The sequence below is a fragment of the Meira miltonrushii genome (assembly GCF_003144205.1).
Source record: "Meira miltonrushii strain MCA 3882 unplaced genomic scaffold FA14scaffold_1, whole genome shotgun sequence".
In the NCBI taxonomy this organism is placed as follows: Eukaryota; Fungi; Basidiomycota; class Exobasidiomycetes; order Exobasidiales; family Brachybasidiaceae; genus Meira; species Meira miltonrushii.
Window position 1 is genome coordinate 2,785,794 of NW_020289943.1, and position 12,461 is coordinate 2,798,254.

Consider the following 12,461-nt stretch of genomic DNA (forward strand, 5'->3'; position numbering starts at 1 on the left):
TGTGTTGACTCCGTATGACCCGAGCATAAAGAAGGATAAGATAGAGCAAAGCCATCTTTTCTTTCCTCTTGACCATCACTTCATATTTTCTTCTTTTTCTTCTTCTCCTCTTTTCATCTCTCATCATGCTTCCCTCTCATGCAGAGCTAAGTGCTCCAAATGGTTTGAAAATCAAAGTGCCTACGGGTATCTTTATTAATAACGAATTCCGTCCGGCAAAGAAAGGAGGTGAATTAGAAAGCTTTTACCCTGCGACAGGCGAATTACTCTGTAAAGTTGCTAAAGGTACAGCAGAAGACGTTGAAGATGCAGTTCAAGCAGCTCGTAAAGCTTACAAAACCGTTTGGGGTCGTAAAATTTCAGCTTCACAACGTGGTGCGATTATGTACAAATGGGCTGAATTGATCGAAAAGAATATTGATGAATTAGGTACTTTGGAGGCTTTGGATAATGGAAAACCAAAATGGATGGCTACAACGATGGATCTTGCCGATGCAGCTGGTTGCTTCAAGTATTATGCTGGCTTGGCCGATAAGATCGAAGGAAGAACGATGGAACATGATGATAACATGAAATTCGCATTCACTCGTGTAGAGCCAATTGGTGTTTGTGGTGCAATCATTCCATGGAATTATCCGATCGGAATGTTATCCTGGAAACTGGGTCCTGCTTTGGCTGCCGGAAACACAATCGTTCTCAAACCAGCAGAACAAACTCCATTATCTGCTTTGCGATTGGCCGAACTTGCTGTCGAAGCAGGTTTCCCACCAGGTGTGATCAATGTCGTAAACGGATTAGGACCAGACGTTGGTAATGCAATCTCTCATCATATGGATATTGATAAAGTTGCTTTCACCGGAAGCACAATCACAGGACGTAAAGTCATGGAAGCAGCCGCAAAGACTAATTTGAAGAAAGTCACTTTGGAATTAGGAGGTAAATCACCTGTTGTTGTCTTTGATGATGTTGATATCGAAAAAGCAATTCCTTGGGTCGCTTTGGCAATGTTGTTCAATCAAGGTCAAGATTGTACTGCTGGCTCACGCTTGTTCATTCAAAAGGGCATCTATGCTAAATTCTTGGCCAAATTGGTCGAAGCATTCAAGCAACATGGTGTAGGAGACCCATTCTCTGATGATACGTTCCAAGGTCCGCAAATTACAAAACAACAACAAGAAAAGATTTTGGCCTATATCGAATCAGGTAAACAACAAGGCGCAAAAGTTGAAGTTGGCGGTGAACCATGGCCAGGAGCAAAAGGTCAATTCGCAAACGGTTATTGGGTTGCACCAACAATCTTTTCAGGATGCAAAAAAGGAATGAAAATCTTTGATGAAGAAATTTTTGGACCTGTTTTAGCTGTTGCATCTTTCGAAACGGAAGAAGAAGTGATTGAAATGGCAAACGATACAATGTATGGTTTGGGAGCAGGAATCTTTTCCGAAAACGGTTCTAGATGCATGCGTATGGTTTCTGCCATTGAAGCAGGTACCGTTTGGGTGAACAATTATGCTCTTTTGAGCAATGCAGTACCATTTGGAGGAATGAAACAATCCGGTTTCGGTCGTGAATTGGGCATCGAAGCTTTGAAAGAGTACACTCAACTCAAAAGTGTACACTGGAACGTCAACGAAACTCTCGAATGGCCTCCTAAAGCATAAGATTTCCTTTTCTCACGATATCATTTGTAAATTTTTTTGCCATTCCTAACGAACGAAATTGTCCTTTTAGTGTGAATATATGTACAGTGGGTAATTGTCCTGAGGGCGGTAATATACAATGAGAGGAAAGGGTAAATAGGATTACAAGAATGCCACAGTCATTGACCCAGGTCGAACGACATCAGTCCATAAAGCCGGGAAGCCATCTTCATCTGTTCTTTTCCAAACCTCTTTGACGGCTTGTCTTGAAGCATCTGCAACTGCTTCATTATGACCAACAATGTTCATTGCTTCTTCCAACAATAACCTATCACGGGTTTCGCATGCTACCACGCTTGCCATAAAGACAGGTAAAAGGTAATTACTACAACCAACATCTTTGCAAAATCCACTTGCTCCGTATGTCCAAAGATGAACGATTGATTGTAGTGCAAATTTGCATGTTGGATGAAGAGGACCTTTCTGATAAATACCGGTATATAAAATCAAAACGCATGCTAATCGTGTCATTTCGCTGCAATTTGGTGATCCGGCATGATCCAAGCTTGTTCCATCTGGTCTTGTTAATGCAGTTCGATTTCCATTCGGATCTAGCGTATGTTGAGTCTCAACAGATAATGCTTTCAGACGAGCATCTAATTGAGCAGCACGATGACCCAAAAAAGCCGGTAAAGGAGAAGATTGTCTCCCACCTTCTGTGTTTCCCCCATTCCATCCTCTTTGCGGTGCTGCTTTACAATCGAATCGTAAACGTGCTAAATCGTTCAAACATTGAAACAAAGCGCTAGGGCAATTGAACGAATGAAAAGCAAATTGTGCGGCAGCATTTGGACTGTTGATTAAAACTTGTTTCTCTTCTTCGGTAAGTGGACTTTCATCAAGTTCAAAGTATGGTCTCGTTCCTCGTGCAATCGAAGCACACGTATCAGCCCAACAAACGATTGCCAGTCCAATCGTGTCTAAGGAATTGAGATAGGCTAACTTGACCCTACGAATTCCACCAAAGAGTGTATGAGCAGCTTGCAAAACCAAATCAAAATCTTCGTAGTACGTTTCGATAGACATTTCTGCCCATGAAAAGATACACAAGTTCACCGTTGCGACAAGAATGCTATTGTACTTCTTCGCCAAGGAAGGATCGACGTAGTCTGAATCTGTATCATTTGCGCTGGCTGCTCGTGAACCACTCGCACGGTAGTATTGGCTTGGTTCTCTACTTGCACGCTGAATAGCTTCCTCTACTGCTCTTTTTGCCATTCTATAAAACAGCATCGCATGCTTACTCAAATGTCGATCGATGTACGTATGACGTGCAAGCTTGTCCGGTCCATTTGCATTTTCTAGATCCCTTCGATTGGCAGTAGATTGACCTGTCATGCTCACAGTGACATCCACCAATTCTGTCGTATCTTGTCGTAATGTATTAGTCCACCGTTTGATCGCAATAAGATCTTCTGGCCATTGTAACTGTCCTCCTCCGATATAACCAGATGCGACTGCAGCAACTGATAGCCTCAATGCTTCATTCTCATCAATGTTTGAAATCAAATATTGAACCAAATCACGAAAGAATGACGAATTGGCAATGTCTTGTGGGAAACAACCTTCGATCCAACACGTCACTACGGCTGAATAATATCCAATCAAACTTTGCATGACGGGTTGATGGCGCGACTCTCGCGGAGAAAAAGCAGATGTACCACCAACTGATGAAGTAGGCGTAGGTAATTGAAAATTCGGTGTAGGATCAGATGGCGAAAACAAAGGTTCAATCGTTGATAAACAGCTCGTACAGATTTGCCTACCAACCAAAATGCATTCACCGATAAACGTGCAAACACTTCCGCCCACATAATTGTTGACATTGCTTCCTTGTCCTGGCGAAGAATCATTTTGCATCATCACTCCTCCATTTTGATGAACATATCGAGAAGGTGTTTGTCCTGCGCATGGAATATTTGGAGGCCCATTGGTCATCATCATTTGATTGTTTGAATGTGAATCAATTTGCATTGGCTGCAACATGATCGGATCGGTCATGCGCGAAGAAATGGACGATGTACGGTCACGAAGATGATTGGAAGAATCATTTGGTCCCATAGACATATGTGAATCAAAAGAGCTGGGCGCGAAATGATCCTGCATACCACGTTCTGGCCTAGTGGGACTGGATGCCATCAATGAAGAGGCTGCAGCCTGCAATGCGAACAAACCATTTGCATCTCCCTGATTCATTGGATCACCAAATCGATTTTGCGGATGCATGCTATTATGTTGTTCAGGCGGAGATACTGACAAGATGGATCGATCAGAATTTGTTGTAGTTGATTTTCTCCTCTGTTTGTTCGGTTCATGGAATGATTTCTTTCTTCTTCCATGCGTATTTGCATTGATCACTTTTCCCGTATTCTCGATTTGAAGTAATTGTGGAAAACCTTCACATTGATATCCAGCCTGTTTACAACGTGTACAGCCACCTGTATCCGGACATCTTTGTTCGTCACACTTTTTTTTCCGCCTTCTGCACGTTAGACAACCTGTTCGTGTTCTGGTAACCTTTCTTGCCAAGTTTGAATCACTTTGTTCTTGTGTTTGTTGACCTTCAGGTGGTGATTGATCGATGCTGGCAGTACTGACTGAGCGTGAAATGTTTTGCTGATCTGGACGAGTGATATTGATTGGCGAGATACGTTCGTTCACTCTGATCATCGTTTCTTCGTTCCCGATCGTATTTGACTTATTACCATTCTCGGCGCCGTTTGATAGTTGTGAAATGTTTAATGAAAATGAGCTCATACGTTGGCTGCTTTGTGGTTGAGTGATTCGTGATTGTGTTTTTGTTCCTCTTTCTTCCTGGTCTTTGCACTACACGAGCACAATAACAATTCTGATCAATTGTTTGATCCATTCACAGTTACTACGGCTCCTAAAGGCGGTGGTATGTGTTTCTTCTCTTCTGAGATGAGATGTTTTGTTTGTATGCGTGAATTGATGGAGGTAGAGGTTGTAAGGGAAGCGGCCGCGATTGATGAAAACAAGAAAGCGTACCGCCTGATCCGCGCTCAAATTAAAAGTTATCGCGTGCGTACCTTACATTCAGGTTCCTATACAACAAACAGCTTGAGGATGTCTCTCCCTTTGACTTCTGCTTATCTCTCGCTAAGGTTGTCTGTCATTCAGACAGATGCTACCCCACACTTTTAGTGCTTAATCTTTTATGAAGTCTAAAAGTTAAAACTCACAGATAAGAGGCTGCATTGCGCGGTACGCGTTAAGCGCGCTCATTAATGGACAATTGAGTCATGCTGAAAGATCAGTGTATTCCCCCTCTCTTTTGAAGATAAGCAATGAATCAAATGACATGTGTGTCCCTACTGATGGAATATCCGATCGAGCTCGCAAGAACTTTGAGCGGGAAAAGGAGTATGCACGGCATTCCGATTGGGTGAGGGTCAAGGATCGGTCCGATGAAATGTTTATCCTTTGAACAATCATCCTGGTATGTATATAGACAAGCAAATCCCATCTCTTACAATTGCAGCTGAAACAAAAGGATGACAACTTCAACAACGACAACAACTATTCAATCAACTCTAGACGCTTGGTCAAAATGTGATAAATTGGATACATTATTCGTACTATTTTGTACTTCTGCTTGTTGGTTAGTCGTACCGGCGATCGGGTTAGCATATAGTGGTTACTCCGTTCGTGGAAATGGTTTGGCATCTTATTATCCAGCTTTGTTGGTCATGTTAATCGTTACATTACAATGGTGGTCAATAGGTTATTCGATCGCATTCGCAGATGGAAATGGTGTATTTGGCAATCCGTTCACGTATGCATTTCACAAAAACGTTGGAGCAGAACCCGTTGGAACGATTCCTGGTGTGTTATTCAGTATGTTTCAAATGGTATTTTGTGCAACAGTTTGTGCGATGGCAGTAGGCGGTGCTGCTGAACGTGGAAGGATAGTATCATTGGTACCGTTCATCTTCCTTTGGGCAACGTTTATTTATTGCCCTTTGGCCCATATGGTTTGGTCGGAAGGTGGAATGTTGGCAAAGCTAGGTGTGATGGATTTTGCAGGTGGAACGCCAGTTCATATCTGTAGTGGATCTTCTGCAACTGCAATCTCGGTATATCTTTCAAGACCGCTGTTTCGTTCAAAACGCTCCTCCAAACGAACACCTTCTCATCTAAAATTACATAAACCATACAATATCAACAGTATGCTGTTTGCCATGATTTTGATTTGGAGTTGTTGGTTACCGTTCGAATCAGGAACTGCACTTTCTCTCAATTTCAAAGCTGTAATGGCATTTTGCGTAACACAATTGGCCGCAGCTTCAGGTTCGCTAACTTGGAACGCTTTATCCTACTTCGAAAGTGGCAAGAAATGGTCTTTGGACAGTGCAACATTAGGCATGTTGGCCGGTTTGGTAATGATTACGCCTGCAGGTGGATTTGTAAGTTTGACGGATGCTGTAATTTTGGGTTTCCTTGGATCATGTGCGATTTATTGTATGTTAAAATTCAAATTTACCAAAAAAGCACATGAAATGGCTTGGGTTGATCCTGCAGACGTTTTTGCAACTCATGCTTTCGGAGGAGTGATTGCAACCTTGCTCTGTGGAATCTTTGGTCAAAGATTATATGCTGGCTTTGATGGAGTAACGGATATACCCGGAGGTGTTTTGCATGATCACAATTATCATCAATTCCTTATCCAGCTTCTAGAAGGATCAATCGGAGTCATTTGGAGTTTCGGAGCAAGTTATATAATCATCGCTTTGATCGATTGTATTCCTGGTCTTGAAGTCCTTTGCACCGATGACGAGCTAATGAAAGGTATGGATGCTTCTCAAATGCTCGAATCACTCGTTGGCGCTCACGCAGAAGACGAGAACGATTACGAGCCATTCTCTCGTCCTTTGAGGTTGGATTGAAGGTCAGGAGGCTTATCATGTAGGAACAGTTTCTTAGTGCGTTTCTTGCTCAATATCATTCATTGTATTTCCATTAAGAGAGAAGCATGGGTAAACATTTGAAGTAAAGTAGTAACACGAAGAACTTAATGGTAAAAGTGCACAAAAGACCTATGCTTGTGCAAGTAAGCGCTCTAAAGCTTTATCAGTTCGATAATTGCTCTTTTCCAATGCTTTAATCACATCAGGTCGAGTGAATCCCATCGAACAAAGTTGTTTCACTGGTCCTGCATCATCTGGCAAGGCTCCCGCTGAATCTTTTGGCGGAGCAGCATTTCGGGCCGGTAAAGTCGGTGGTGGTGCTGCACTGGTGATCGCAGAAGGTAGATCGGTTGATTGTTGTGGTGGTGTTTGACCGGTAGAGATAGCTTCAGCCGGCACGAATGCATCATCAAAGCTGAAACCAGACCCTGTATTGGAATTTGTTTGACCGGCAGGGGCAGTAGATTGTGCATTAAGTGCTTTTTGACCAGTTCCACCAGTCTCAAAAGCATTCTCGAAAGTGGAATCGAATCCATCAAAGGCTCCTCCATTAGTCGAACCTGGCAGAGTGGTAGCAGCTTTGCTTTGATTATTGACAGCATTATCGAAATTGTTTGTGCTGAAAGAAGGCACAAAGTCAAATCCATCTGCTTCGCCAAACGTATCATCAAATCCAGACGTGGAGGTAACATTACCAACATCGCCATTAGGTGCGTTACCTGAAGTCGTAGGTCCTAGATCCTCAAATGCAGCATCAAAGTCGTCCATTGGATTAGCAGCTGCAGAGTTCACAGCAGCAAGTTGATCACTCGAAGCTCCAAATGGTCCTGCATTCGAGATTCCTTGAGGTGTTGAAGTAGCAGTGCCTGAGCGAAGTGGTACAGCAGGAGGAGCTCTACGTGTCTTTGCCGGACTGATGGCTCTTTGATCGGCGTTCAATTGAGCAGGATTATCGCGACTTTCTGCATTATCGATTGCAGTCGTGAAGCGTTCGTGATTAGGAACAGCACTTTCCGAAGATGGCTGTTCGGTTGCTGCATCATGGAAAGCATCATCATTCACACTTGTGCCACTGACAGACGGTGCAAGGGGAGTAGCATTGGCAGTATACGTCGGTGTAGCATTTCCTAAAACCACTGATGGTGCAAGGGGAGCTTTGCCGGTAGTTTCTTCACTTTCAACTTCAGGGAATCGATTAGCAGCTTGTACCGCATTTTCGGCGGTAGCAGGTTGTTTTGCCGTAACATCATCGTTTCCAAACGGTTCTTTGCCATCACCGACCTCATCTGGACTTCCGACAAAATGCTTGCCATGGCCTTCAAAGTCTTCCGGTCCGTCGTCATCATCATCCGAACTATCTTCGTCTGCATCTCGTGCGACTTGTTTGCCCTTAGCAAGTGAAGGGAAGCCCGGATCGACATCAGCATTGGCAGCAACTTCATCGGCGGATGGGGCTGGAACGTGCTCTGGTTCATCAAGCGCTTTAGTGCTGGCTATTCCAGCCTTCCCTTCTTCTGCGTCAATGGTCGAATGGTCAATGGGTTCTTCAATCGCGGTCGTTGCAGCAGCGCCGAATGAACCTGGAATTGCTTCTGAAGTGGCTTCTGGAGCGGTAGGATCAGAAGTGGCAGGTTGATCGAGGTCAGCAAATGCATCATCGAATGATTGATTGACGTTGGCATGTGCGCCTGCAGGTGCATCCAGGCTATCTGTAGCAGGAGCTGTTGACGAAGGGATGTTCTCTCCAAATGCGTCATCAAATGCTGCAGTTGCATCATTGCTATGTGGGGCGGCAATTGCTTCATCTTGCTTAGGGGCAGCTTTGGTGAGACCAAATGGATCATCCGCTGTAGAAGTTCCTTCTTTCTCGTTTTGATCATGATGAGATAAGGCTGCAGCTCCAACACCTGCTGCCACTGCTCCAGCTGCACCTCCCACAGCAAATGCGCCTGTATGTGATTGAGCAGGAGCTGTGGAAGGGGAGAAGCGATCGAAAGGATTGTTACTTCGAATACTTGCCGCTGGACTTAGGGCTGCTTCGCGAGATGGGTTTACTTGAGGTGAAACGACTGGTACTTCACCATGTGCTGCATGCTCTTGTACATTTCCTTCTTCGCGTGCAGCGTTTAATTCATCTTGTGCTTTGCTCAAATCGCTATCAGCTTGAGAAAGTTGTTTCTTGCCAATTGCAACAAGACCTTTTTGTTGACGAGCTTCTTTCTTCAATTTTTCGATTTCTGCTTTGAGCGCTTCTTTGGCTTTTGTACGTTCTGCCACGACGCTCTTCATCTCCCGAACATCTTCACGATCCTTCATCAATGCTTGTTCAATTTCATCCTTTTCGGCTTTCAATCTGCTCAATTCAGACTCTTCATGAACAGATTCTTCCCGTAATCGCTTCAATTCTGCACTTTGCGCTTTTTGTCGTTCTTGCAATGCCTTTACGGATTCTGATTCTGTTTGGTGACGCATACGAACAGTTTCCAATCGTGTACGCAAATCTTCGATCGAATGAGCATCTGCAGCGTTTGATTTGGTCAAATCTGCCTTTGTTGTTTCAAGACCTGTCAAGCTCTTTTGTGTACTTTCGAGCGCAAGTCTTTGATTGGCAGCATCAGCGCTTGCGTCACCAAAGGGTTGAGCAGATCGAATACCGCTTGCACTTGTTCCTGTCGGTACAGGCGAAAGTGCTCCTGCAACGGAAGAGGGTGCCGGCTTGGGAGAAGTGAAACCTGTAGTTGCACTTGGGCTGCCGCCAAAGTCATCATCGAATGCACTATCAAATGCACCTCTACTGGCCGTCGTTGCGGAAGCAGGAGCAGCGGCAGCTGGTGGAGCAATAGCAGGCTTGGCGAATGCACTTGCGGTAGAAACAGGCAAATCGATATCGTCATCCATCAAGGAGAACAAGTCTTTTTGGGTGTCAGTCTCTTGCGGATTGACCGCTTGTGGTAGGCTTTGACCTCTTAGACTGGGAGGGATCAAATTAGCGGGGAGTTCTTGTGGTAATTCGCTTCCAGTCAACTTGAGGTTGATAAGATGCATAGCGACAGCAAACTCATCTCGGGTCAATGAACCTGATTGCGTGATATCGGACAAATCCCAAACATGTGCCAATGTTGCTTCGTCCAAACCACTTTGCATGAAGAAAGGCACTGCTGCTTGGCCTTCCAACACACCTTTACGATCTTGATCTAAGCCGTCGAAGAATTGATCAGCTTTTGTTTTGTCGGCAGGTGTGACTGACCAGTTTGCATTGCCGGTCAAGTTTGGTCGAATCGTACTAGGTGCATTGAACAAAGCCGTTCCAGTACGTTGCGGTTGCAATGATGGAGGAGGCGAGCGAATTGTTGAAGGACTTGGACTACCGGGGGCACCAAATTGTGAGCCGGTCATCTGACGAGAAATGTAACCTCCAGGTCCGCCCAGACCACCAGAAGCTGATCCTCCTGTGTTTTGAGCAGCTAAAGGGCTGCTAGGGGGTAGACCAGTGAGACCGGATCCTGCTGCCTTTTCGTATAATCCTGCAGGCAAAGTAGTTGGAATACTAGAAAGGCTTCCGTTCATTGTGCTTTGGATGAAGTGCATACCAATGATGAAATCTGTTAAATCTAATTTACCTCTGGCCTTAGTGTCAGCCAAAGTCCAGATTGCACCCAATTTATCGAATGGTAGCTTGGATTTGACGAAGATCTCTTTGGCTTTTTCGCCATCCAATAGACCATGCTGAGGCCCTGCACCGGCGAAGATGCGTGTGTATCTGGCACGATCATCGGGACGAATCTCAGTTGCACTTCCGGGTTGTGATCCAAAAGCACCGCCTGTTGCTTGCGGCTGGATAGTTGAAGAAGATCGGTTAGGCGTTGAAATACCAGGAGCGGCCAAATGAGGAGGAAGAGTGATTCCTTTGAAAGTAGGTAAAGGGCCTGGTTGTTGAATGAGATCTTCCGTTACCACTTTGCCGGATTGTGCATGACCGATCAAACGTAAAGCTGTACTAAAGTCTGCCGGGGTTAAAAATCCATTATTATCCTTATCTGCGAAAGTCCAAATTGAACCTAAAACAGGTGATGGCAAACCACTTAGAGCAAAGAATGAAACGGCAGAATTACCGGAAACGACACCTGTACTTTGCGGATCTGCCAAAGCGAAAAAGTGACCGTATGCACCACGTTCGCCCGGCGTTAATTGAATGGTAGAAGCCGACATGATGGCGATATGTCCGTGAGTGGATGAAGTAAAGATTCTTGAGGGATAAACTTTTACTGCATCCAATGGTATGATAGTTTTGATAGGATGTGATGTGTTTGGAAGAAGGTTGGATGGAAATGGGATAACAAGGGAAAGAAAGGGTAAATCTGCCCGGCTTATTTCCACCGCAACAAAAGCAGCGCCCAGCCAGCAGGGAAGACACTGACTGTATGCAGGTGATACGGCACTGTAGAAGCCTCGGGCTCTGACTGATTTAGCGCCGCGCACGTCCAAAGTGGAGAATTGCATTAGAAATCATTCTAATTAATCATGAAATGATACAATAAGTAGCATACACTCATAACACCCATCTTCAATGATCACACAATGTCACAATGGCAAGGATAGCATCTATGATCGCTAGGCTAACACCTCCTGTCATCGTACAGGGAGATATCTTGCCTAGCTTCGGTCGAATATGCAGAACAAACCATGAAGGCAAGGCGGAAGAGACTATACCATTCTCACAAGCTAATACAAGCTTGAAAGACTTGGCACCTATTCACAATCCAACTCTGGAAAAGATCGTCAATTCTGCCTTGAAACAAGACCGAGTGATATTCTTTGGTGAACAACATCATCAACCAAAAGTGCTTTCCTCACAATTACAGGTCATCCATCAAATATGGCATTCAGCACGAAAGAGAGCCGAGGAAGATTCAAAACCCGAACCAAAATTGCACATCGTCTTCGAACAATGGTCATTGGAAGATCAACCTTTTCTGCATAAAATAAACAAAGCACAAACTGAAGAAGCGAGTGAACTCTTTAGCAAGTCTGAAGAAGTTACCTCTGAGGGATTTTCCTTTAATCATTATGCTTTATTGATCAAATTGGCCCGAGAGATGGGGGCGAATGTTTGGGGTGGCTTTCCTCCCAGAACATGGGCAAGAATCATCGCAAGAGGGGGAAGCGTTGAAGGAGATCATGCAGAGAAGCCAAGCAAAGATTCTCATGTAGCATTTGATGAAATTCAAAAATTGGATCAAGAACGTTTTGAAGCTTCTTTGTCAGCGTTGAACTTGGCTGAGAAGGACGCAGAGACGAAACAATTGCTAATTCCTCCGCTCTCAACAGAGCAGTATAAGCAGATCGGGCAAGTATCCTGGGCTCACAGAACGTACCTCAAAGGGATGTTTGCGCCAGATAAAAGGCCTTTGATTCCGAGTGAAGCAACAGCAGGTCAAGATAATCCTCTGGAACGAGTGGGTTTCACACCTGCACAGGCATTGAAAGACACCTTCTTTGCGCATACGATTTCGACGATTCTTGAACGTGACCCAAACAATATTGTCATTGCCATTTGCGGACTAGGACATTGCGAATGGCGATTTGGTGCCCCGGAAAGGCTACGGGGAAATGCACAACCTTACATTATCGTCAGTAAGCCAAACGATTCAGGATTCTGGCCAGAGAATACGGTTGAAAACACAGAACACGATAGCAACTCCACTCCTTCTTCTCATCAACAAAAAGGAGAAGAGTGGCAACGAAAGCAAGCCGACGCTATTCTCTTGTACGACTGGGTAGATTAAAGCTGTATTTTTAGAGATCTTATGCAATGTATTATAGTACAATTGTT

General features: G+C 44.5%; 5 protein-coding genes across 5 annotated transcripts; 3 read left to right on the plus strand and 2 right to left on the minus strand.

Annotated features, from left to right (window-relative positions):
- The first annotated feature begins 31 nt into the window (after positions 1-31).
- On the plus strand, positions 32-1,940 carry FA14DRAFT_130460 (putative aldehyde dehydrogenase). The gene has a single exon (XM_025496909.1). The coding sequence runs from the start codon at positions 126-128 to the stop codon at positions 1,659-1,661; it is 1,536 nt and encodes a 511-aa protein (XP_025357970.1). The 5' UTR covers positions 32-125; the 3' UTR covers positions 1,662-1,940.
- Positions 1,732-4,677, minus strand: FA14DRAFT_17386 (uncharacterized protein). The gene has a single exon (XM_025500502.1). The coding sequence runs from the start codon at positions 4,455-4,457 to the stop codon at positions 1,803-1,805; it is 2,655 nt and encodes an 884-aa protein (XP_025357971.1). The 5' UTR covers positions 4,458-4,677; the 3' UTR covers positions 1,732-1,802.
- A 337-nt stretch (positions 4,678-5,014) lies between these two features.
- Positions 5,015-6,662, plus strand: FA14DRAFT_159611 (putative ammonium transporter). The gene has a single exon (XM_025498292.1). The coding sequence runs from the start codon at positions 5,216-5,218 to the stop codon at positions 6,605-6,607; it is 1,392 nt and encodes a 463-aa protein (XP_025357972.1). The 5' UTR covers positions 5,015-5,215; the 3' UTR covers positions 6,608-6,662.
- FA14DRAFT_159612 (uncharacterized protein) lies at positions 6,651-10,951 on the minus strand. The gene has a single exon (XM_025498293.1). It carries the CDS (start codon positions 10,835-10,837, stop codon positions 6,758-6,760), a length of 4,080 nt encoding a protein of 1,359 aa, XP_025357973.1. The 5' UTR covers positions 10,838-10,951; the 3' UTR covers positions 6,651-6,757.
- Positions 10,952-11,182: 231 nt separating this feature from the next.
- On the plus strand, positions 11,183-12,446 carry FA14DRAFT_17410 (uncharacterized protein). Its single transcript, XM_025500519.1, has one exon. It carries the CDS (start codon positions 11,215-11,217, stop codon positions 12,412-12,414), a length of 1,200 nt encoding a protein of 399 aa, XP_025357974.1. The 5' UTR covers positions 11,183-11,214; the 3' UTR covers positions 12,415-12,446.
- Positions 12,447-12,461: the final 15 nt, after the last annotated feature.